This window comes from Ahaetulla prasina, chromosome 1 (genome assembly GCF_028640845.1).
Source record: "Ahaetulla prasina isolate Xishuangbanna chromosome 1, ASM2864084v1, whole genome shotgun sequence".
In the NCBI taxonomy this organism is placed as follows: Eukaryota; Metazoa; Chordata; class Lepidosauria; order Squamata; family Colubridae; genus Ahaetulla; species Ahaetulla prasina.
Window position 1 is genome coordinate 23,225,751 of NC_080539.1, and position 26,514 is coordinate 23,252,264.

A 26,514-nucleotide genomic window follows, 5' to 3' on the forward strand; every position below is an offset into this window, starting at 1 on the left:
AGTGCACTGGTTGGTCATCTTTAGCAGTGTTTCTCAACCTTGGCAGCTCTTCAGATGTATGGACTTAACTCCCAGAATTCGCCAGCCAGCCAACCTAGAGTAGCTGGACATTCTGGATGGGAATTCTAGTCCTAACACACTGAAATGGCGGAGCACCATCTACAGGACAAGGACAGAATCAGTCAATCCTGGAGGAGAATGAGAGAATAAAGCAGTTCTCTATAGACTAACCTTTCCAATCCTGATGCCCTCTAAATATGTTGAGATATACTTCCCATCACACTGGATGGGGAAGATAGGAGCTAATGCAACACAACTAGAAGGCGTCAGTTTGGAGAAGGATGCTATACTCAGAAGTTCTGGTAGTCCAAAAACATTTATTTGAAATTCCTACAATTCAAACACTTTTGTTGATTGTCAACAAATACTGTATGTTTACATAATGATCAGTCACATATTTGGTACTTCCATTTTTAATATAATTTTTTACAATATATCTCTTCATTTGTATATATTCATTGCATTTATAACGTTTTTTTAAATACATATTAAGCCAAACAGGAATAAATCTAAGAAGTTGATTTTAATTATGTTAAACCAAAACAGACTATCCTCCCCCAACCAAAATAATCTTTTTTTTCTGAACACCCCCTCCCCTCCCACCCCCCCAAAAAATAAGCATGTAAGAAAATTAATGATTGCTAACATTTAAGTTTTATGTTGGGAAAATAAAGTTGCATTAGGATGGTAATAGTCTCTCGATATGTTGGATGCAATTTAAGATACACAATTTAAATCACTTGTAGGCACATTTCTTGTTTTCTTCTCCCCATTCACCCTTCAAATCTCAGGTTTTGCATTCATGTGAAACTACTACAGATAATGAACTGCAATGTTTGTTAACTGTCTTAAATTCAATGCATAATGTGCGTCTTTCACGCTAGCTAAAACAAAGGCCATAATTCTTCCCTGTGAGAAAAATAAATGAAGAGAGCAATCAATGTAAGGCAATGATTTATGTTCATGCTCAGCGGTGACCCAGTAAATTCCTTGTACAGAGGTTAGAACAAAAGATGGATTCAACCTTTTCTAGCTTCAAAATTCTTATTGGTCATAGGAAAAGCAATATACAAGGTATAACAGTTCATTTCTTTTCAATATTCATACGATTATGTAGAAAGAGACACATTATAAGCTGAACAGAAACAGGAGGAATTGATACCATGACGCTGTTGATTACAGGTCTCGGGGTCATGCTGTGTCCCGTGAATAAAATTTGCAAATTTGTTTTAGAGGAGAGAGAAAAATAAGCTGAGACTCCAGTTGTCATGAGTTCCTTTTCCCTTTCAACAAGCTATCCACCAAAAGAGCCTGTCTTTTAAAAATTGTGATGGACTTTTTTTTAAAAAAAAAAATAGGAGCAACATTGCTCTCAAAATGGATTTTTGGCCTCTCTGGATAAAACTATCACTGAAATGGCCTCCGTCAGAAAATGCTTCCCATCTGGCTGCACCGGATCCATAGCTTGTCTCAACATACAGCTCGGAAGACAATAGATATCTTTGCTACAACAGGGATCATCTCTTATGATGGATAGAAAATCTGATTGTGTGAGAGAATGCATCCTGGCCAAAAGCTGATTGTGCTGGTTATGGCTTCTGCTCTTGAAGAGGGATGAGAGAGAAGAGAGTTGGAGGGTTTTTTTAAAACACTGATTGACACTTGCCATTGTAAACAGTCAAGCAGTCTCCACTTTTCCTATAATGTATTGCTTAAGCCAGGAAAGCTCCAGCCCCTTGGCACAATCATGAAGACCAATATGCAATCACCCAGCATCATCTTCAGCAGTTATATCTAGCCTGCGGTTTGGCAACCTTAGCAATTGTTAAGATGTGTGGACTTCAACTCCCAGCCTTGCTGTCTGGGAGATTCTGGGAGTTGGAAGTTTGAACATCAGAAAATTGCTAAGATTGAGAAAACACCGAATCTTTCTTTCGCTTTCAAAAGATCAACCACTTTTTAAAAAGATATTTTATGAAGAAAACACTGGTTTCTTTTTTTAACGCTTCAGTAGGAGCATTATATTTGATGTGTTTCCCTACATTGATTTGCCATCACAATGTTCAGATCCTCCAGGTGCATTTTCCCCTGGATTCTGAAAATCCTGAAAGATATACCGAAGCACAACTGATGACTGGCAAGCTTGATAAGAATATAAATATACAACTGGCAATATATGGTTTCCACATAGAAGCACCTAGCTTTCCATGCAGTTGTCCTGGGAGAGGACAAAAACAACAACAACAAAATCTCCCCTACCCTGCACTGCTACTTTCCTTCCTGAGGCGAGAAATGAAAGCCTATGTATTTCATGTTTGAGATCTTATGTCTTCCCAATTCAGAAGGAGCTCTGGGGTTATTGTTGTGAAAAGCAAGATGAAGAGTTCACTTTCTTTATATCACAGTATTCCTAGGATCTTGTGGAAGGGAAAAAAAACCCTGTTGCACTCCCCCTCCCCTGTTCTCAATGTGAGGGAGGGAAATCCTTCCTTTCTCTTGCTTTCTTAAGAGCAAATACAGTATATTCCGGGCCACGGGAATTTTTATTGTATGACATCTCCAGGAATTGGGACTCCAACACTATCATTCCATAACCGCCCACAAAATCTACCCTGCTCTTCCCAGAAAATACATTCTTTCTTTCTTTTTGCTCATTTGTAGGAAATGATCCTGGAAGCTGCCCCTTTGCTAGGAAAGGAGCTCACGTCTCAAAAGAAAAAAAGGGTGTAAGGCAGCAATTCAGTTTTCTGCCATGCTGTAGTCTAAAACCCTCTTAAACATCTTGCTCCTTCCATTCTCATTCTGGCATTTACAGGCTGCTACTTGCTAACTCCAGTTCATTCGCTCATTAGCCTTCTGGGGAGAGGGTGTGCCCAGGATGACCGAAGGATGCGATGACTGCCAGAAGATGACTTGAGTTCTCCTTCTTTGGGGGAACTTCATCCCCTCTTCCCTGCCTTTTTTTCTTCCAAGATTCAGAGGGTGAATACTGTTCCAAAGATATGAAGTGCATACATAACTCTTGATGGCACCAGAAGTGCTCCAGGGTATTCTCCCCATTTCCCCAGATGTGCGCTTCTGCTCTTACAGAATCTAGGTTGGGGAGGAAGAAAGGTTGGCTGGCTGCAGAGTGCACATACACTGAAGCAGGAGGGGCCTCTGCCTTTCTCCGATTTGTGGACCGAGCGAAAACGCCTGCACCAAGGTTCCTCTGGACAAGAACTAAGTTATTCTGAGCAGCAAAAGACATTCCTAGACATTCCAGGGACTTGTTGATTTGTTGGGATAGTTAATGGCAAGACTAATAGCAGCAATGTTTTTCAGGGCCTGTTAAAACAAACAAAAAAACCCAACAATTAAAAGCAGAAAGATGGTTAAAAGCAAATTGCATTTATTATCGAGAAATGCCATTGGCTGTTAAAGTTTTTGTCAGGTTCAATTCAGCATGTTAATCTGAATTTCAAAGTCAGCTTTCCCCAGTAAGAGAAAGCAGATTTAGAACATAATAAACACTTAGTTTTTCTTACTATAGTATTTGAGCTAATTTTGGGAACAATGTCTCTGGTTTCATTGGCCTGATGCCAATTTAGTCATTCCAAAGGACTTCACACTATTCCCATTTCAAATTTATTTCAACTCTTCAAGATACTCCATGGAGGAGATTTAGAACAGAAGGAACAGGCTGCCCTACCTGGGCTGTACAGTGGTAGAGATGGTCTTCTGAATTTAAGGCAAGCAAGTAATCCTGCAGAGACCCAAGTTCCTGCAAAAAGAAAAAGTGAGGCTCATAAGCAAAATATAGGAACACACATTTGTGGTCTGCAAAACAAAGGAAAGCAAATGACTTACACTAACTCTGCTCTCAGCAACGAAGAAAAGTTCAGTGAGTGCCCGGTGGAGTGGAAGAAGGACCCCTGGCTTAGTCACTTCATACTTCATGTTTTTTTCCATGTGGCTGAAAAGATGCCACAGTGGCTTCAGCAAAGTGAGATCACAGTCCCTGGGGGGAAAAATGGTGTGTTAGAATTAGCATGAAAGACAGCGCCCCGCAAATGGTATGACTGCTAACTGCTGTTTTACGTATGCATACCAATTTCTCAAGTTACTATTTTGAATGCCATTTTATCCCTGTAGTTCTTATGAATCCAAGTATTAGGCTTTACACACAACCACACTAAAAAGCAACAGTGTAAATGTTCATATTACACAATGGAGCTGGAGCAATTGATAGTATGCATCCTCTGCCCACTCGTTATGAAGGCAGGGCTCAAGACCTCTTCTTGAAGGAAATAAGAGTACTTTGGTCAGCCTTAGAATGTGAAGCTCGAAAAAAGGTGCAAAAGAAATAAGGCACTGAGGTGTGAAAACCACACATAGCTGATTACAAATAGGGATGGAATCCTGAGGTGCCTGCCTATTTTTCTGGCTAGAACCTTTGGGGCATCTGAAGGGTCAAATGATTTTTGGGTCTTTCAAGACTATTGATGACTAGATGTTCTTGAGTAGTTGTAAAAAAAACACCCTGCTTTCTGACTAAGCCTAGTGGGGACCTGGGGATTAATTGCTGGCCATGTTCCTTAACTAAGGATAATTCTACTTCCTTGCTCCTTGCTATCTGGTTCTGCATCTGACCAGATGATAGTTGAGATAGTGAATGTAAGTCTCTCCTTAAGATGCAGGCAAGAAGGCAGCTACAGGTGTGGCAGAATGGTGCTTGCCTACTGTGGTGAGGGATCTCAGTCTGAGCTGCGGACTGGTGATATTTCACTCTGCTCCCAAAGTCCTTGTGACTTGTGCCAGCTGGCAACCCAAGGCAATGTGTCCTGCTTTCTTCTTGGGGAAACATAGAAAGGAATACCACGGTGAGATGAGGGGGTGGGGGAGTACTCCCGCACCACTAGGCCCAGTCTCCATGCTTGGCCTCAGCCACTGCAGTGATCTTCAAGAGAGTAAGTTACACGCGGCTGCTGACCATGGCACCTGTGCTAAGTTAAAGGAAAAAGGAACAGAAGAGAGGGGGAAAGTTCCGACTGTTCTGGTCACATGAATAGCCCACAGAGTTCACCATTGTGCATTATCTCTAGAGCAAGGCAAGGCAACAACTGGGATAAGAGACTATCCCTTTTAGAGCAGAGATGTCCATCCTTACCAACTTTAAGGTTTGTGGACTTCAACTTCCAGAATTCCCCAGCCAGCCATGTTAAGTGAGGAATTCTGGGAGTTGAAGTCCATAAGTCTTAAACTTGCGAAGTTGGACACCCCTGCTGTAGAGGCTGCAGGAAAAAAAATTAAGTGCTGCCTTGAGAGTGGTTGGGAGGGACTTACCATTGAATTCATTGGAAAAACAAACAGGTCAATATTTATGAAGCAAGAAGTAGGAAAAGAGCTAAGTAACCACTTGTGAACCAAAACTATTTATTCCATTTACCATTTGGAACTGAGAGAATTTAACTTTTTACACTCTGAATTCCAACTTAAAGAAAGGGTTTAAAATGAAAATATATAGCCCTCAAAAATTATAATTATAAATTTGTGTGGACTATGCATTTTCTGCAAAAAAACAAGAGCTAGAAATTCCCTCGAGAAAAACAAAGGTGGGATCAGAAAGTGTACCTCTCACTGCTGCACTGTATGATCTTCAAGAGCAAGTGGATGGCTTTCAACCGTTGGTGTCCAATTTGCCTGCAGGCCACGCCCACCTGCCACTCCCAAACTTTCACAAGTGGAATATGAGGAATTACCTTTTCCTCTGACAGCATTTGTTTCAAGATCTCAAAGCCTGAAATTCAATATAAGCACACTGCATTTTCTATGTGTTCTTTTAAATCCCTGTATTCTTCTTCTCTTTAATTAATCCTATATTCTTATCCGTAGAAAAGTTCATAACTAAGGCACAGAGCGCTTAAGTGTACAGAGAGCTTAAGAAAAACATACAGTATAATTGAGGAGATTAGAAAAGCAGTTTCATAAAATTAAAATAATCAAGATAGGTAATACAGTTATTTTTATTTGTTTAGGGCAGCACTCTGACTTCCCTCATCTAGATGTGTTGGACGGTCACTCTCAATGTTGTTGGAAGAAGACTGAATTAGATCTTCTTAAGTTTTCAATGTACATATTTATTATTTTATTTAGTATCCCTACGCAAAGGGAGCTCCACCAATCTCATTGTACATATGTTGTGCAGTGACAATAAAGGTTATTATTATTATTACTAAAGATAGCCACTTAACAATAATACAAGGTGCGACTTAAGCAGTACTGACCTGTTTGGAATCTCCCCAGGTGACCAGCTGTTACTGTAAACTTGTAACCCCACTCAGTATTGCTCATGTCAGTGGTGAATCGGTAGTATAGTGTATCTCCTGTCAAAGAAGAAGGAAAGATTCTCTCACACAGCCTGAAGTGACCTGTTTAACAAGGCTTCCCTTTTTCTTTCATACCCCTGCAGGAGGGAGACTCGTCTCTTTAACTATTTTTGCTATTTGTAGTTTTTATAAGAATTCATATTAAAAATAATATATATATTTATATACATACATATTCATTTATTATAATTAATAATGATGATGGGTTTAAAATTAATAATCAAGATTTATTTATTTGTATATTTATTTAGTTTAGAAAATTTATATAGCAATAGCAATAGCACTAGCACTTAAGATTTATATAACGCTTCACAGTACTTTTATAGCCCCCTTTAAGCGGTTTACAGAGTCAGCATATGGCCCCCAACAATCTGGGTTCTCATTTTACCGACCTCGGAAGGATGGGAGGCTGTGTCAACCTTGAGCCTGGTGAGATTCAAACTGCCAAACTGCAGGCAGCTGGCAGTCAGCAGAACTTGCAGTACTGCATTCTAACCACAGTATCACCACAACTCTTACTGCTTACACATATAGCTGCCTACTCGCTCACAGCGATTCTAGGTGACATACAGGCAAATAAAAACAAAATGGGGAAAAAAATACCCCCCCAACTTGGCGAAAACGCACACTCCAATCAGCCATTTAAGCCATTTAATAGGCTCCATAGCATCTAATAACAGATAAAGCAGGAGTAGGAATATTAAGTAAAAAATTAAAAGCCACACTGTCTTCGTAATCTGGAAGGCCTACTTTCCCATCCCCTTGGTTTACAGAGATGCAGTAAAATAGCATTTTTAAATAAAACAAAGAAGACTAACAGCAAGCCTTCTGCACTTATAAAGGCAGACTTTATCAAGATTCCCATCTTATCATGATAGATTCAGACTAGCACTAGTACGAAAATAATGTTATAAAGAAAAAGCAAAGGACAAAGAGAGAATTCATTCATAAGGCTCTTTCCAATCTGTAAACAAGCAAGGGAATAAAGAGGTATTCCAAACTGTAGAACCAGGTGTACATCAAACAAGGTGTAGTCGTTGTTAAATGTACCCATTTTCAGGAATGGGCATTTTTTTTTGCCCCAAACTGGACATTTTTGGCAAAAAATATAGATCTAATTCCTATATTTGGCTTTGAGTTCTTACAAACATTTCAGAGGCACCGTTAGAAATTACAAGCAATGAGTATATACTACTTAGTATTTTGTTTGAAAGGGTGTCCACTTGCTTCTTAAAAGATAAAGGTCAGTTGTGATAGTTGAGAGTATCTGGGAGCTTCTAGAGAGGTGGCAGAAAATACTCTCATCAATTAATATTTGCTGTAGTAGCCATTTTCTAAAAATTGTCAGAGCATCCTTTCAAAATTTCAAAATGTGTCCAATGGGCCCAAAACACTAGGTACTTATTTTCCAAAGCACCAAAAGGAAAGACAAGAAACGAAAGAGGACCCAGATTGTTGGGGGCAATAAGTTGACTTTGTATATAATATGCAAATGGATGAAGACTATTGCTTGACATAGTGTAAGCCGCCCTGAGTCTTCGGAGAAGGGCGGGATATAAATGCAAATAAAAAAATAAAAAAACAAAAACAAAAACAATGGATAGAAATTAATGAAGGAGAAGCAACCTTGAACTAATAGTGAGAACTATTAACCAGTGGAACGGCTTGCCTCCAGAAGTGGCCAGTGCTCCATCACTGGAGGTTTTTAAGAAGAGAGTGGACAGCTACTTGTCTGGAATGGTATAGGGTCTCCTGCTCAAGTAGTGGGTTGGACTACAAGATCTCCAAGGTGTGTCTTCCAACTTTGTTATTCTGTTATTTCTGACATTTGTGTCATATAAGGGATAATTGGTTTCCTGAAGAAATCTTTTGTAGTTTACCTGGAAGTTCAAAATCAGTCCATTTGTGTGGAGGCCCACTGAATGTATGTCGATCATGGATGAAGTCACAGCTGCTGGCTATGATCAACTCATCACATCCCTCTTCGGTATTACACTGAGAGTCAAATTTGACTGAGAGGTAGATAGCACCAGGGATATGAACTTTATCCTGTGGATAAAAGAACATATGAACAATAGTGGTGTTCCACAGTCCAATACCAACATAACACAAATGGGTAGAAGCCAATTAACCAAAATTACTAAAGAAAACCTACTGGAATCCTACAGCTCAAAAAAGGGGAAATCACTGTGGAGACTTGATCGTTTCATGCCTCTGATGCAAGGAGAATTAAAAAATGTTTCTTATGATTTATGGGTTGCAAAAGGCATCCTTGCCTAATCCATAAAGAGGAACATGCAGCTGAGCAAAACCATTTGGCCTGAGGTAAAATTGCATGGGTCTGTCTAACCACCTCACCAAAAGCTGAAGGTTAAAGCATTTCAGTTCCTGCAGAGTCACTTTTGAATGCATAATCAAACATTTTTAAATAAATAAAATGAATTATTTCACCATTCTTTCAACAAGTTTCCGTCTGCTGTGTTTAACCTCACACCAAAGCTCAGATGCTATCCTGCTCCACTTTCTAAAAGTGCTCTTCATTTCTCCTTAAATGAATTGCTTGCACAAATGGAGTTGCACGTGCTCATGTACATGCCTGCTATTCACACCGAATCATCTCTTCTTCCCCACCCCCCCTCCCCCCAAGCTGGTCCACCAAATTGGAAAGATTGAGGACCACTGGCCTAGAGTCCTCTTCTAGGGAAAATAAATGGTGTAAAATTTTAATACATACAAAATGAATAAAAAAACAAATGTTCAAGTCTATCAAAATCCTTTTGAACCCAAAACCTGTCTTCTGTGGGATTAGCAATTTCCCCCATTTTTGTATCATCTACAAATCTGATGAGCATCCCTTCTATCTCTGCACTGGGCCTAGGGCAGACCCCTGAGATATTTTCTTCCTTGTAGACCTAGATGCATTAAGGGCCATGTATTGTACAGTTATTCAATCAACTGTGAATTCATCTGATAGTGGGGCCACCCATACCTATTGTTTCCTTTTATCAAGGAAGTGGCTATGATGAACTTATTTGGCTATGTCAAATAATTTTAGCAACTTATCATCTTCTTTTAAAACACAAATGATCACTTCCCATATTCCATCTCTTATGTATAAATAAATCCTTCAAGTCTTGTCTTTTCTATCCGGAGGTCAGTAAAAGTCTATTAAGGGTTACCAGAAATAATATGTAATTTCTGGCAATCCTTGATCAAAAACCCTGTATAGCCCTTGCTTTTTCTCCTAACAATCTTGATCTTTAGTACTTTCAAATAATGTCCCAGAACTTTGATTTCTTTTCATTTTTTGTCATTTCTCACAAAATTCTTCAAAGCTTTAAGAAGTCTTTATTTAAAATCAAATATAAAAAATTATCCAGGATAAAGAATTATTGATTTGTTATTTGTATATCACTTTCAATTATTAAGACATCAGTTGATTTCTTTTGTATGTCCAATGTAACATATTTTTCTATGTCTTGTTCCTGACATTTTAAAATTTACTTTCAAATCAGTCTCAATCTCATCAGAATCAAATTTAAATGTTTTTTTCCTTTAATTATAATATTTACTACCTTCTAGTCTAATTTTTAAAATCTTATTTTATTATAGATGTTTTTAAGAATTTAAAAAAAACAATTTTCTAATGGGAAGGACTCCTTAGAATCAGTATCAACATCTTATTTCAAGAACAAGATTGAAATATTTTATCTGGACCCTTGACCCATTTGTAACTTTCTAAAATCAAAATTTTAACCATCCTTTTGTTGTTTATTCCAATCCATTTTTTAAAACCCTTAAATGTGCATTTAAAACTTATTTCACTAAGGATTAAGGGAAACCCATCTGGTGCTGTAAAACTGATCGATCCAAAAGTTCCTAATAGCTGAAAAGCAGTAAGTAAGTATTTTCCGAAAGCGCTTAGAAAAAGAAGCATACAAAGCCGGTGTCCTTTTCAAAGGTGCCAACCAGAGTTTCAGCAAAAAGGCCATTCCCTCATCTCCCAGAGCTCTAAGCCTGCCAGAGACTGCTTTCTCACAGTCTCCTCGTGAGGAATAAGTCTGCAGCACTTGTGAGTGACCTCATGTCTTCTCCTTGTCTGGAGATCAATTATCAAAGAGCGAGTCTATCGGTCAGCTCTTCATTTCACTTCAGTCATCAGCTTCGCTTTTTGCGGAACTGTCTTCAGCCCACCATTGCTTCTTCGGTAGCCTTGTATCTAGTCTACAGCAAGGCATTTAATTGGGTTGACCATAGCCACCTTTTTGATAAAATAGAACAATACGGATGATCTTTTTCATTTGGAACTGTGAACTGCCAATGCAAGCATGACTGACATTTTGCTCACCTGGCATCAAGACTACTAAGCATAGTACCTCAAAGTTTGTATTATTGTTGTAAGGATGCTTGGACTCTCGGACTTGGACCGCCATCCCAGGTTCCTCCATGAACTGACAGGCTGTAAGTGCCATCTTTGCTAGCATGGTTCCACTGCATCCACGGAGCACTTTCAGTAGAATCTGTAGGAAAGATCAAGGTGGGGGAATGACCGCACAAGTGATTCACAAAATAAATGTTGGTTAAAGCTAAGTTTGGTATCAATAAAAAATACAAGTGGGTGTGATGAGTAATGAAACAAGAAAAGTAAAGTAAGAGAAGAAACAGAAAGACACTGGATGGCCCTTGTCTGCTTTTGCCCAAGACCTTGAGGTATAAAAGTGAGAAAAGAACTTACTCTTACATTACTAATAGAGATATGCTCGATATACACTATTTCTCCTTTGGAATGGATTCATAGATTTAAGTATGAATAAGTTTAATTAGAGATCATTCTTAATGAGATTAGGAAGCAATTTCAAACCTTTTTTTCCCCAGTTTAAAGAAGAAAACTAGGAGGAAGGAGATGGTTTCTAGTTTCTAAGAATTTTCGTTAGTATTAATGGACTGCTCCAGTAACATCAGTTATGCTTAAAACAGGAAGCATGCTTTCTCCCTGAGAAAATAAGGTAGCTATTGCCCACCTAGCCCAATTCCATTTACAGATGACTAGCAGCTATCCAAATATTCAGGCATTCCAGGATCACTTTGTTTGAGAGTGAACCAAGATGATCTACATGTCAAGTGAGTGCTTTACAATTTCTTAGAGACATCCTACATCTGAACTCTTCTGTCATGAACTTCATACAGTCTTCCTGGATAATCTGATTATGCAACTGAGACAGCCGGGTAACAAGGAAAGGGGGGAAAAATGAAATGAGAAAAATGGGAATATTCTGTATCTCTTTTTTCCTTTTGAGATCCAACTTGAATAGAAGACTAAAATATTGTCTTCTAGCATATTAAAAACAAAATTGTCCCAAACAAAACAAAACAAGTGAGTTGCATTTGTTGCTTGGGACTGATTTGTCTGCTAGTGTCAAGCTACTTTTTCCCGGTTCGCTCCCAAATCAGAGGGATAAAACAAATTACCTTTTCACAAAGCTGTTTTTCCTCTAGCTGCAACAGCATGTCCAGGATATATGTCATGTGTGCTGGGCCACTGAGATCTAACATCTCCTCGCTTATTGCTACATCATCAGGCCACTCAGCCAACAACAAAGCAAGGACATGCCTGGCATAGAGGACAGCAGTAGCTTCATTGACTCGGTAGAGATAACCCCGCACAGTTTTCTTGCTTCTGGAGTCCAACTCCTTATGCAGGAGGACGGAACTTTTGGTGCGGCGTTGCTTGGCGTAGCTGAGTTGGAGGTCACTTTCTGTATTGGTGATGAGTTTCTGGGTCACTGGGTTGGATTCTTCGGTGGCTTTGCTGCAGGGAGCAGGCTTGGACTGTAACATACAAGGCGTCTTAGTAGATGTGAAATTGTCTCATTTCAAAATCTACCCTGCTTTTGGATGCTGCCCATGTACTGTGAGATTTTTTAAAAATAAAGTGTCAGTAATAGAAACTGTAATGGGTCTTTATGATTAAGTGGAGGCTGGAACTCAAGTCTTGCTTGTTCATACCTAAAATCCTGAATGGTATACCATGCTGAATCAGCCAATCACCTGCACCTAAGTGACCGGATGTATGTTGAAGACAGTATGTTGTAAAGCTCTCCAAAATGAACAGTAGTGTTTAAAAATGCATTAACATTCTACAGTACGTTCTGAATGTAAGGGTTTGATACTGCAGATATGTCATATTTCCTGTTGTGAATTTCTAGTTTAATATCCTCTAGATGTATTAAATTTCTGCTTCCCCAAATATCTCACAATTATGCCAATGAATGATTGAAGAATAGCAATATTAGTTCAGTGTACATTGCAATCAATAAGCATTTTTCAATGTCTGTGTCCTTCCAGATGCTCAGACTACAATTCTAATCAGTTCCAGCTAATATGGTTAATGATCACATTTGATGGAAGTATCGGTAGATATTACTACATACACGTAATAAAGTAAAAAAAAGAGATGCTTTGCATAAAACAGGACACTCACCAAACATGGCACAATGATCATATCTGTATCCAGGGCTTTGGAATTCTGCTCCTCTGTGCGTAAACGCTTACTGGGCTGCCATTTTTGAGCCAATGTACGGATCCTTTCATCCATGGTAAGTACTTCTCCATCAAATCTTTAAGAATACACACAGAAATATTTTTACTGTCAGAATTTAAAGACAGTACCTTTGAGCTGAGCAATTTCTACTCTTAAAACCACTTCCCTGTGTTTCATCCCATCAAGTGCTACATTATATTAGCAGTTATATGGTCATGTGGCTTTCTTTGTTTCTAAGCACCTTGTCCATGTTCCATGTAATTTAGATTATCTTACACTTTTAATTTGAAATATAAACATGTTTTCAAAGACAAGGTAACTGATTGCAAGTAATTTATCCTCTGTCTCTAAGGTCAAGAAAATTTGTGGATGTGCTGGGCAGGAACTACCATGATTTTTAGGAAGAATGAAAGGATAACAGCTTGGAAATGGCTATTTTATCAAAAGATTATGGCATAAAGGTATCTTAGAAAAGTGGTCTGCCTATCACTGGGATTGTGCCATTTAAGCTTGTAAGTGAGAAAGACCATGATGGAATGTTTCTTGCACAGTAAATACTTCTCCTCACTAAAACCTGGCCAACAAGAAAGCTGTCCTTTGAAATGGTGCTTTTGTCTTCCCCAAAATTATCCGTAGCTCATTTAGAAATACAGGTAGTCCCCCTGCCCCATGGCACAATACCAGCAATTGTTAAAAATAAACTCTTGGCCATCTGCTAGTTTCCTGTTTAGGTATTCTTGTTTAATAAATTAATTAAGTCTCTATGGATACATAACTTTTCATTCCAAGTCAGGTTTGGAAATTCTCTTACCTCTTCTGAACCTCTAGGAAGAAAGAATCTGTCTTTTTCATATGCAATTCATACATGGCTCGAAGAATGTGTAGAGGTGCATCAAGAGCATCATGTGTCATCTGAAAATAGGTTTAACTCTGATTAGGTGAGGAAAAATACTTCCTAATGTAGCTCAGGGTTGAATTGTTGGGTTCTTGGTTTTGGCTTGCTTGGTTTTTTTTTTCCATCTGCAAATATTTTTTACCAGATGTTTCATTGCCACTGAACACCAAAAATCCAACTTTTTTTCCTTATGTCCCTAAAAACTATTGTGGAAGTATCACAATTGTAGAGTGGATATCTGAATCTGAATTACTAGGCTTCCACAAAACACAAATACCCTACCCCCACCCCATACAGTCATTATACTGGCTGGATAGATAAGATCTGCCTGGAAAGGATCAGGTTGTCAATGCAATTTCTGTCAATTCATTACGTTTACTTTCACAGAAAACAGCAAAGAATTAAAAACACTAAAAACCTAGTATTACCTGAAATAGATAAGATAGATCTGTTCAAGATTTTTTTTTATATGGACTAGACTCCACTTCGGAGGCAAACCATGTATCTGTTTGAAGTTGGCTAGAGTCCATGAAACTGGTAGTACACCTAATCTACTGATCATTCAGGCATAATTGAGTCTTGTATTTTTGCCACTGTAACATGCTAACATGACTTTTTATCTGGATTTTGGGACAAACTGAAGTTAAACATTGAAGCAGAGATGGTGTGTTGGAATACAACTTCAGGGGGACAAACTGTATGGCTGCACTCCTTGACTTCTATACCAGTTAGCCTTCTCCCTTGAGTGAAACACTAATCTGAAATTTCTGCTTGTATTCTTAGGCCTGCCCTTTGCCTCGATGAGGACCAATCCCTTGTTGTCTCAAGCACAGTGCAACACAAGTTTACATGCTGTGCTTTTGAGAACAAATGAAGCACTGTCCCTGCCCCATTCATTGCACATTAAAAGACAGTACCAGGAAGCATATTTTGGTGGTTTCATCCAAGCCCTCCAGTGGGTCAAGCCTATTCTGCTCAGCATCAGAAGTGTCAACAGTCTCATTTACTGCTTGCTCATGATCTTGCTCATTGAATTCTAAGTCCTTCTGCTCAGCCATGGAGTTTAACTCCTTTTTTGAAGAATAAAGCATGACTGACAAGATCTGCAAGGACAAAGACAAGGTAAAACTTAAATTCCATCGAAAAGCTACTCAAATTACAAGACAAATTACAGACCAGATTTGCTTCTCTTCTGTAAAGCTGCTTCCTCTTAAGCCTTTAGCCATACTCTCAGATTTTACCATGTTTTCCTGAAAATAAGACTCTGTCTTATATATTTTTTTGCCACCAAAAAAGGCACCAGGTCTTATTTTCAGGGCGGGGGGATGTCGTCCACTGACTCACCTCACTTGCGCGCATTGTTCTCGGCCTCCTTTTCACTGACAGAAGCCTTCAGGAACTTTTTCGGCCAGTAAGGCCAGCAAGGCTTTCCTGAAGGCCTCTGCAGCCAATAACAGAGCTCCAGATTGAACCGGAGCTCTGTTATCGGCTAGAGGCCTTCAGGAAAGCCTTGCTGGCTGCAGAAGAATATGGGCCCTGGTGTGCGAGGCCTGGTTGCAACTGTCTGAAGGTAAATAGTAGGGCAGCTCCACCCCCTCATCCCCACCCTAGCTTAATTTTTACCTGTGCACCCTGGAGTGGGCGGGGTCTTAATTAGGGTCTTATTTTGTGGGGAGGGCTTATATTGGGCGCACGTGTAAAAATCAAGCTAGGACTTACTTTTGGAGTAGGTTGTATTTTTGGGGAACCACGTTAGTAGTTGATCAATAAAGTATGAACATAATCAATAATAATATATTGGTAAATGATGAAGTGAACACTCATTTATTGAATTGTGCCATGGAACTCTTATTTTCAAATAAGGCTGTCACAAAATTTTGCTGTATGTAATCCCATAACAGACTCACAAAGCCTCCAGCCCCCATCTCTCCCTCAATTTGCATTCTGTTTAGGTTTGCTGTGTGTATATCAATTCAGTCTGGAGCAAAAAGGCTAGCGACACCATCCATTTAACATTCCTTAGCTTAGTTGAAGCATAATTAGAATGATGAAGAATTATGAATAATTAGAATTATGAAGAACACAAAACCACAAGAATGAGCAGGAACTGCTGATGTACAAAATAATTCAAATTATTATTCGTAGGGAAGAACCTGCTCAGCTGCTTATATTACCTCCAAGTCTCTCAGGAGCCAAGTCTTACTGAAGCCTGTTCCTTTGCTACACTTCTTCACCAAAAGCTTAAGCAAACCAGATTGCAGGAAGGCTGTGCGGATTTCTTCAAAAGCATGTGTCTGTTGATCACAGGAAAAAAAATGGCAACCGTTAACACTGTGACTAAGAACGATAGCTTATTGTGTTTTCTCCATCTCAGCAAGGTTAAAAAATGTGTGAACTTCAACTCCTGGAATTTCCCAGGCAGCTGGGGATTTGGGGGAATTCACATGTCTTAATACTGTTGAGTTCACATATTTTAACTGTGTTGAGGTTGAGATATGCTGGACATATTGAGACATGGAATGATTTTTTTGTTACATGAGAAAGGCACTGAACATATGAAGATCACATTTTCATCTTGGTTTTATAGAATTAGATCTAGACTCCTTCCAAAAGCAAAAATAGTGTAGTATATAATAACCCTGATCAAGAAAACATAATCTTGGATTACAGTGCTTGTGTATTAAATTATAAAGATTGAAAATAACTTTTTAGAAGGATGAAAGGGGTTTTGGCTATTGGCGTTTGTCTTAACTGTAACTTTTTGATAATAAAAATGATCAACATTCTTAAACTGTATTCTTAGTGGACATTCTTGTTTCTTTGGGTTCTTTTTGTTATTTTAAAGAACCTAAGATGGTTGGTTCAAAGTCAAGGCTAGACAGCCATTTTTAATTAACGCTTTGGATTACAGAGCAGAGAACTGAATATGTTGGCCTAAATGGCCTCTTAGATTCTGAAGCTAAAGTTCAAATACTTTGGCCACCAATGAGAAGAGATGTCTCATTTGAAAAGATCCTGATGTTGGTAAAAATAGACGATAAAAGGAGAAAAGGACAGCAAAGGATGAGATGGTTAGATAGTAACAGTGACACAGTGGACATGGGCTTAAGAAGACTCTGGCAGACAGTGGAAGACAAGGGGTCTGGCATGCTGTGGAGTCCATGGAGTCACAAAGAGCTGGGCACAATTAAGCAACTGAGCAACAACAACAAAATGGCTTCTTCCAGTTCTGTGATTCTGTTTCTTTATCAGAAATCACCAGTGCTCTTTTTTCTATGCACCCCCACCCCTACCCCCATAATGATTTATATAATCCTGGGTCGTAAGATGCCTTGGGAATCTTTGTCCGTTTTTGTACCTTAAGTGTTCTGTAAAGTCCCTTCAGAGCAAGAGATAAAACCCATGTTGCTTCCACTGCCTCTGAAAAGCTACTGTCAATGCTGGTCTGGAGAAGATGGCTAGTTATAAACACAAAATATTGGAGATACTGGCGGAGCTGGCCCTGAGACTCCGCATCATCTTCCTCACATGGCTTAATCAGCTGGAGATCTTTTACTAAAACAGAAATAGATAAATACAGAGGTTTCAGTTGGTAGGTGTCCTGGATTCAGCTCTCTTTACTTAAGCCTGGCCTTGGCTTAGCACGATGCAATGTGAAAAAAATACAAAAAGGTTTTCAGATCCACTTCAAAAATAAACTCTTTGAAGAATTATATTTTTTTACATCTACAGAAAGATGATGTAGACAGAATATAGATTAAGAATAGGCTCGTAGTAAATAATTTTGTCATATGATGCACATTCAGCCACTTCTAATATTTTATTTCAATATAGAGCTTACTGACTGCCTTGTTCAGTGACTGTTCAAAGTTACAATGGTGCTGAAAAATACTTTTACAACCAATGCCCGCATTTACAACCTTCACAGCATCCTTTATGGGATAATTATGGAATCACCATTACAGTCAGTGTGTATTGTCCTGTTATTTTTCTCCCCTTTTATTTGCAGAGCAGAGAGATTGGAGAGGAAGGGATTTCAAAGGAGTAAGAAAGCACACAATGGACATAGTGGCAGTGGCAGCACCAAGCATGCTATGCAAACAGCTGGAATAATCCCCAATGTGTGCCTGCTTACTCTCTTCTAATCTCTTCCTCTATAATGAATGTAAATTACAAACACTAATTCCTTTCTTGTTAATTATCCCAGTACTAGGATAACCGTTCCAAAGCAGTAATGGTTAGGAGGCAAGCAAATGTGGACGATATGAAACTAATAATTACAGGTAGCAGCTATATGCCAACTATCCCAGGACTAAATTGTGACTGGGGAAAAGGAAAGCACGGTTGTAATAGTGCTATTTTTCCACTTAGCTCACACACACACACTAAGTTTCTTTATACAAGATGTAAATAAATATCCAAACATGAGTGACATGAACCTGCTTTCCTCTTTCGGGTTTTAACATCCACAACCACAGCCCTGTTCTTCTCTGTGAAATGCTTGAGGATGATCACATTGTGGGCCTCATTTGCATTATCCATATACACTGATTTGGTTCCCATGCATAGAACCTGTAGAGTTGGAAAGAGACATTCAGATGACATTTGTTCAGTTAAGGTAGATTACAGCTAGATTTGCTCTCTATCCAAACAAGCTACAAGTAAAACTATGATTTACTGGACAATTTGAGGGAGGGGATAGCCATCATAATCTAAATTTACCTCATTTATATCTATGACAATTATGTAACATAATTATATACACATGTAAATTGACACAAATTATAGTCCATCAATTTATATGATTCATCTGGACTGTTATTCTGAAAGAATGCCTGGATATAGCTTTTGTCTATTACACCTGGAATCAATCAAATTTAAATTTTATGTCTTGGCTGCATTTTTACTTGCAGCTTCAGAAAGTGGCCTAGAAAAGCACATGCCTTAATATGCTCACCTCTGGAAAGCCAACAAGCACCAGTAATGTGAAAATGTTGGTATGTTTCAACTGAAAGGGAAGCTGCTTGATGCAGTGGTCAGTGAAGGCACCAATCACATCATGCCACTGAGGGGAGGAGTTCAGCGCTCGCAGAATGTCTGCCATGGTGCACGCCCAGTCCAATCCGACACGGCTAGAAACCAACAGTTAGAATTAATTATTTTTCTTCACATGTACTCCCGCATCTGCCTGTCTTACATCAGCAAAACTGAAAGCGGCCAATGACTATTTTGCTTCGCTTGTAATTCCCATTGAAATGGGCTGCCTTCTCTTGGGGTAGATCCTGTCAGCTAAGAGGGACATTTCTTGCAGAACTTACTGTTTCCCTCATGGATTGTAATGAGCTGCAGAAAATGACTTGGAGGGCAGCAAGTGGCCTTCAGGCAGTGAGTTTGAGATCTTTGCTCTAGGAGGAACAGTTTTGCAAAGTTTAAAATTTAGCTCTATTTTCAAATAAACTATAATACAGGATTATCTTCAGCATTTCCCATTTCTCTCTTTCTTCCCTTAAAAAAAATTATATTAATACTACTGATAGCAATAGCACTTAAGACTCATATACTGCTTTACAGTGCTTTATATCCATCCCTAAGCAGTTTACAGAGTCAGCATATTGCCCCCAACAATTTTGGGTCCTCTTTTTACCGACCTCAGAAGGATGGAAGTTCTGCGTCAACCTTCAGCAGGTTTGACTCGAACTGCCAAATTGCTGGCAATCAGCAGAATTAGTCTGCAGTACTGCATTCTAACCACTGTGCCATCACGCTCTTACTAATTTCTTGTGAGCCTCAATTTTGTTTTTTATTGAAGGCAGCATTTACTGCTTTTTAGGGTTTTGTTTTCAGCAGCAGCCATGCTTGCAAACTTTTTCAACATTCTGCCATTCCATGACAGGTTTATAACAGTAAGCGTCACCTGGACATATTAAAAGCTTTTGAGGTTAAGCAATCATGAAAACTGACCTGTCCAGGCAGACTGCTCCCAGACTGAAGAGGAGATGGGTGGTTTTCCAGCCTTCTGGCACTATGGAACCATCACCAGCAGTCACAAGGCTATGCTTGGTGGAGAGGACCTTGTTCACAGCAGCATCCACTTCCGGAGGAGTCAGTCTCCGAATCAACTGTCCCAGGAGCCCCAGGGTTAAGTGGTAAGTTTCATTTAAATGCCCAGCATTGGAGATCACAACATCAAACATGAGAGGAAGGATTTGGTCCAAGTTAATTAGAGACATTGTTAAGCCCTACAAAGTGAAAATAGGAAAGAATGTGGAAATCAGCAGAGGGGAATGACACAACATACTTTATTTTAACTAATGTAAGTTCAGTTTTTCAAAGCTAGATAAATTGCAGGTTGTTTTTTTTTTTTTCATTTTTGAACCAACAACAGCTCTACTGGATATGAAACAATTTGAGGAAGGGATTGAATGTGGTGTCCTACAAAGCTCCTTCCTATTCTCAAAATCTTTGATGGAACCATTAATGATTCATATGATCTTCTGGAGGGGTTGCCCTTTTCTTACTTCCTTAATTATCAGGCACTTAAACTCCTTTACTGATTTCCCTAATTTGGATAGGTCCTTACAGATTTCAGGCGTGGCAACATTGCAGCTAATAACCCGAGAATCCTCTTCTGGGAACATTCGGCAAATACTTCCTCTTGACAAGGCATGGCTTTTTCTTCAGCTTGGGGTGTAGGCAAAACATCAGAAACTTCAACATCTGCAAAACAAACAAAAAATGCTTCCTCAAATTATGCTTACTGTTGAAAACATTAGTAATATCACAATCACTGCAGATTTACAATGCATCAACTTGCAGTATTAAATAAGGATTACTCTAAAATTCCATTTAACATTTCATATATCATGCTTGCTAGCAATTACTCATTTTTCATTGAAGATTTGCTAGTTGGGGTCAGTTTTTGGAAAATTTTAGGCCATTTAGAAATTAACAATAATATATTGATATTAGGAGAAGACCAATAGTAATAGAGTTGGGTGCAAAGAATGTATATAAACAAGCAAGAAACAGGAAATTGAACAGCAATTTCTTTTTTTTTTAAATAAAGGAGCTAAAAAGTAGTATTTACCTGGGGATATGCTCTCTTTTGCAAGTAAGTCTGAATTAAAAGCAAGTGTCTGTTTCTCTTGTGATATCATTTCTTTCTTTGGTGGAAGACCATTGGAAAGTTTGTTCTCAATCTTCATTTTACTCTCTTTTTTAGTATTTATAGAAGTCTGAATTTCAGTAGTGCTTCCATCTCCCTAAGTAAAAAATTAACAGATTAACTTCAAACCGTATTTCTAAGCAGTTACTGACTTTAAGAAAAAAGCTATTTTAATTTTAGCCATTTTATTCGCAATCGAGTTTAACAGCACTGCTCCAATAGAATAAAATTCTAACGTTCCTTGTTGAAGAAATGCTCCTATCATTAAGCAATAAAGGGGATCATTCCTAATATCTGAACTAGCCTTCTCAAGTTAGAGCTCTCCAGATATGTGATGTCTGTAATTCAGAGTTAGCAAAGTCATCAGATTTGGGGAACTGCAGTGGCCGCATATCTTGAGTGTTCAGTGTTAAAGAAGACTGTTTTGAACGTAGTGTAAGCCGCCCTGAGTCTTCGGAGAAGGGCGGGATATAAATGCAAATAAACAAAAACAAAAACGAACACCTACCCTCCTAGTTCTCCAACGAGAGAGTGTCAACTGCAGCTTATTCAGTAGCTGACTACAAACACAAGAGGTGAGCAACACAGAGGCTCAAGGTTTAGCCCTAGGAATATTTAGGATCTCTTCAATTGAGGTCATAAAGAGATCTCACCTAAGACCAGGTGAACCAATAATCCTAGAACTCATTCGTCTTCCTCTGTAGGATACAGCTTGACCTGCTTACTTGTTTAGTGGTTAAGGGACTAGCTACAAAACAGGAGACCATGCATTCTTTTCCCACCCAAGGCATGAAAGTTGGCTGGTGACTTTGGGCCAGTCACTCTCTCTCAGCCCAATCCACCTCACAGGGCTGTTGTAGGGAAAATAGGAGGAGGAAAGAATGTTACGTATGTTCTTCTGCCTTGAGTTATTTATAAAAACAGGATAAAAAATCTAAAAAAATTTTTAGAGTCCATTTTCTCTCTGTTGAGTGCACAACAGTCCCATATTTGCATATATCTCTTTTAATATCAAGGACCTACATTTATAAGGATCTTAAACTACTCAATATATAGGGCCTCTGTGGCTCAGACTGGTAAGACAGTCTGTTATTAACAGCAGCTGCCTGCAATTACTGCAGGTTCTAGTCCCACCAGGCCCAAGGTTGACTCAACCTTCCATCCTTTATAAGGTAGGTAAAATGAGGACCCAGATTGTTGGGGGCAATTAAGTTGACGTTGTATATAATATACAAATGGATGAAGACTATTGCTTGACATAGTGAAAGCTGCCCTGAGTCTTCGGAGAAGGGCGGGATATAAATGCAAAAAAATAATAATAAAAAAAATTAAAAAAAATATATGTGTATTTTCAAAAAATACTTACATTGCTGTGGATGACAGATTTGGGCATATTGTTATTTTCCATGATTTCCTCACTGGCATGATTTTCTACACTGCTATCTGTGGAAAAATCAACTGATGGAATCCCATTTTCAGACAAAGGTTCTTCTGGCAACATGCTAAGCAGAGTTTGACTTTTCAGACCTGGATGCAAAGAAAGAAAACTGTTCAAGGCAAGTTAAAAACAGTCTGAATTCAGGTTTCACCCCAATCAATGAATTTCGGAAAAACAGGATACATCATGGAATTGGTTCCACCACATATCTACTCAATCCTTAATCCTTCTTGTGTGTTTATTTATTTATTTATTTATTATTTAAATTTTTATACCGCCCTTCTCCCGAAGGACTCAGGGCGGTTTACAGCCAGATAAAATAAACAGTACTATTACAAAATAAATACTATTAAAATACCACTAAAAAACTTATTCAATTTGGCCGCAATTAAAATTTAGCAAATAATAAAACCCATTAAAAACCCATTAAAAACCCATTTAAAACCCCTTAAAAACCCACGAATGTAAAAATTAATCCAGTCCTGCGCAGATGAATAAATGTGTTTTAAGCTCGCGACGGAAGGTTCGGAGGTCCGGAAGTTGACGAAGTCCTGGGGGGAGTTCGTTCCAGAGGGTGGGAGCCCCCACTGAGAAGGCCCTTCCCCTGGGTGTCGCCAGACGACACTGTCTCGCTGACGGCACCCTGAGGAGTCCCTCTCTGTGAGAGCGCACGGGTCGGTGAGAGGTATCCGGTAGCAGTAGGCGGTCCCGTAAGTAACCCGGCCCTATGCCATGGAGCGCTTTGAAGATGTTCACCAAAACCTTGAAGCGCACCCGGAAGGCCACAGGCAGCCAGTGCAGTCTGCGCAGGATAGGTGTCACACGGGGGCCACGAGGGGCTCCCTCTATCACCCGCGCAGCTGCATTCTGGACTAACTGAAGCCTCCGGATGCCCTTCAAGGGGAGCCCCATGTAGAGAGCATTGCAGTAATCCAGGCGAGACGTCACGAGGGCGTGAGTGACCGTGCACAGGGCATCCCGGTCTAGAAAGGGGCGCAACTGGCGCAAAAAAAGCTCTCCTGGAGACGGCCGTCAAGTGATCTTCAAAAGTGTGTCTACTCTGTTCTGTTCTGTTCAAGCTGACAGGAAATTGTAATGTGAGAGAGGGAGTGACATATCTTCCTCAAAGTGGAAGTTCCTTTATCCAGCCATTCTGGACAACTTCTACCTCATCTAGAGTTACTGGGTTGAGGTGGATTGAGGATCTGGGTTGAGGTGGATTGTCTAGTTCTCTTTCAGGCATGACCTGAAGCCTGGACCTGGGTCACAAACAGCATTGCTTACTGTTGTAGATGGGCTGCACAAAATGTGGATGGTAGGTGAGAATATGGCCCTCCTCGTCCTGCTTATTTCTCAGTAGCATTAAATATTGCTCATGATATTTGGACCATCAGTGAGATGATCCTGAATTTTCTTGATGAATTCTTGTTGCAAGTTTGGAAAAAATGAACTTACTACAAAGAGAATTTTCACATCAGAAATGGTGGTAACGAAGTCAACCATCAATAGCAGCAACTGAACATTTCTTGAAGCGAGACAAGCATCCAAGAGTTACAAATACCACAGTAATGGCAAGAATAGTCAAAACATCTTTGTTCATACAAGGGAAAAGATGAGCTCCCCTTTGTTCAACAGAGAAACCTCAGCATGCAACATGTTCATTAATCTACCATTCTGGGGTAATTTGAAAGTTACCTATGTGGAGAGTATAAATCCCTAATTCCTAATATTTTTATATGACTAAGTTTAAGAGAAACAGCTTAAAGAATCAACTGTACACACTACAAAGACTATTCAGGAGGGAGTCGGTTCCGATAATGTTGATCTGGAATGCTGGAAGAGATGTGACGAACATATTTTTGGTAGACAAATATCCTTCATCTGTGGATTCTTATATCTACCAAAGCTGTGCCAGGACAGAACGTTAAGTATCTTGGAATCAAATAGCCACCATGTCTGTCAGCCTTTCAAGGTTGGAAACCGTGAGTTCTAACCTTGCCTTTATTGTAAGGTTACAGTAACAGAATCGTGCAAGACTGAAAGCGAGTCATTCCCCCCATTTTTTTTATTTTCCAGGCAACTAGGAAGGGTCCCTTCTGAGATACCTTCCACACCTTTCCCCTATTCCTTTTGTGGGGGTGAGACGTCTCATCTCTTACTTTTTGCCTTGGCTGCAATTCTTCCTCCTCCTGTTTCTCAAGGATATTCCCACAGACTGTTACAATATCTCAACTCACCTTTGCCATGCTGCACTTTCATCAGGCAATCTCCAATCAACTGAATACATTCTTGCTGTAGGGTTTTGGCATGAGCGATGATTTCTGCACTGAGTTCTTCCCCGTCTGCTTGTTTGCCACAAGTTAAGTCAGCGCTGTAGAGAGCCAGGGCAGAAAAAAGGAGCCAGGAATAGTTGTGAAGATAAGGCTGGATGAGCCTATGGCAGTCACTGATCCTAAAGGTCACCATTGGATACACAGTGATGCTATGGGTAGGCAGGTGGCTAAAACGACAAAAGAGTCTTTGTTATAAAAGCTGGTTGATATGATCATTAACAAAAACAATACTTTTGCCTCCAGAAGTTGTGAATGCTCCAACACTGGAAGTTTTTAAGAAGAGATTGGATGACCATTTGTCTGAAATGCTATAAGGTTTCCTGCCTAAGCAGGGGGTTGGACTAGAAGACCCCTTCCAACTCTGTTATTCCATTCTATTATTTTTCCTGCACTCTGTTCAGAGATATTTGAAAGCTACTGTCTGCCATAGTGAAGAATGAAAAATAAGATGGCTCAATCATGTGACCCACTTTATGGCAAGGCATCAGCTACCACCCAGTCTGTACCACCCAGTTCAAAATCAATGATTTGATAGATACTAGATTCTTGATGTATACCAAATACTGTGAACAATGTCAAAGACTATAGTAAAAATGGAAGAAAATTATACAGATAAGATCAGGATATACTGGAAGCAAAGATGAATCGATAGATCTTCAATTCTGTAAAGATGGGAAAACACAACACTGCAGTACAGGTAGTTCAATGGCCCACTGTCATGTGACTGGACTTCAGGCACTTGGTAATCAAGCTACCTTTATGGCATTGATCCTGTGATCAGTGGTTTTGCCAAAAACTGAAATTTGCTTGTCGATTTATTGACCATAGCAAAAAAAGTTATAAAATTCGGTTTGGCGTGTGACCAATACCTTTTATGACCATTACAAGTTACAACCTTGATGGACAAGCTCCACTGTGTCATAAGTTGACAACTATCAATATAGAAAACCTTTGCTTATGGGGGAAAGATAGTTAAGCATAGTAGAAATGGAATAACCAAAGTGGTTTTCTAAGAAATTAAATCTTTTCAATTATCCCCTTTTGTTCCTTTCATCCTCCCCCAATCATCTTTCTTCATATAGCAAAGACAGTGTAAATACATAGAGAATGTGACCAAGTGATAGGCTGGCATTTAGTAGCCGCTGATGGGCCAGTACCTGTCAGAGTACTTCTTTGCAGAGTAGCATCCATAGCAAAGGTCAAAATCTTCACACACATTGCAGTTAATGCGCTGGCCAACAATAATACCTTGGCAGTGATTGCAAGCATACTCCATGTTAATCATGTCATGACTGGCCTCGTGACCTTCAGGTCTCACTCCTCCTTTTAGAAGGCAAATGCAAAACACATCATTCCATCATTCACATTGTTGTCCTGCAAGTCATTCTGCACTGGTGGCTGGGGAATTCTGGGACTTGAAACATCTTAAAAGTTGCAACGTTTGGAAAACACTGGTCTAAAGCCTCAAAGCCCCACATCCAAAGTTGTCATGTAACTGGGAGCCAGCAAATGCACTGCCCTGCTGCCTATTTTTCTCCAACTGAAGAAGCTAAGAAACTGCGCCACAAAATAACTGCTTTGCTTGCTGTATGAATGTTATTCCACAAGAAGCTGATAAATTTATTCTACTCCAATTACTCCTGAGAAATGAACAAGTTAAGAAACCAGTAGATTGTTTTAAGTCTATTTCACAGAATCATAAAGAATTGGCCAT

General features: G+C 39.4%; 1 protein-coding gene across 1 annotated transcript in view; it reads right to left on the reverse strand.

Annotated features, from left to right (window-relative positions):
- Window positions 1-357: 357 nt before the first annotated feature.
- Window positions 358-26,514, reverse strand: part of ZZEF1 (zinc finger ZZ-type and EF-hand domain containing 1) — an 81,135-nt gene continuing 54,978 nt past the window's right edge. Inside the window, exons 35-55 of the mRNA XM_058164416.1 lie at window positions 25,958-26,123; window positions 24,705-24,967; window positions 22,396-22,556; window positions 20,952-21,126; window positions 20,445-20,581; window positions 19,826-20,103; window positions 18,822-18,996; window positions 18,304-18,436; window positions 17,223-17,419; window positions 16,039-16,158; window positions 14,782-14,967; window positions 13,781-13,881; window positions 12,910-13,045; window positions 11,898-12,257; window positions 10,805-10,948; window positions 8,309-8,477; window positions 6,327-6,425; window positions 5,674-5,839; window positions 3,910-4,060; window positions 3,752-3,823; window positions 358-3,387 (exon numbers count right to left, since the gene is read on the reverse strand). Coding sequence (XP_058020399.1) covers window positions 3,313-3,387; window positions 3,752-3,823; window positions 3,910-4,060; window positions 5,674-5,839; window positions 6,327-6,425; window positions 8,309-8,477; window positions 10,805-10,948; window positions 11,898-12,257; window positions 12,910-13,045; window positions 13,781-13,881; window positions 14,782-14,967; window positions 16,039-16,158; window positions 17,223-17,419; window positions 18,304-18,436; window positions 18,822-18,996; window positions 19,826-20,103; window positions 20,445-20,581; window positions 20,952-21,126; window positions 22,396-22,556; window positions 24,705-24,967; window positions 25,958-26,123 — 3,464 coding nt within the window. The 3' untranslated portion in view covers window positions 358-3,312. The remainder of the gene's footprint in view (window positions 3,388-3,751; window positions 3,824-3,909; window positions 4,061-5,673; window positions 5,840-6,326; window positions 6,426-8,308; window positions 8,478-10,804; window positions 10,949-11,897; window positions 12,258-12,909; window positions 13,046-13,780; window positions 13,882-14,781; window positions 14,968-16,038; window positions 16,159-17,222; window positions 17,420-18,303; window positions 18,437-18,821; window positions 18,997-19,825; window positions 20,104-20,444; window positions 20,582-20,951; window positions 21,127-22,395; window positions 22,557-24,704; window positions 24,968-25,957; window positions 26,124-26,514) is intronic.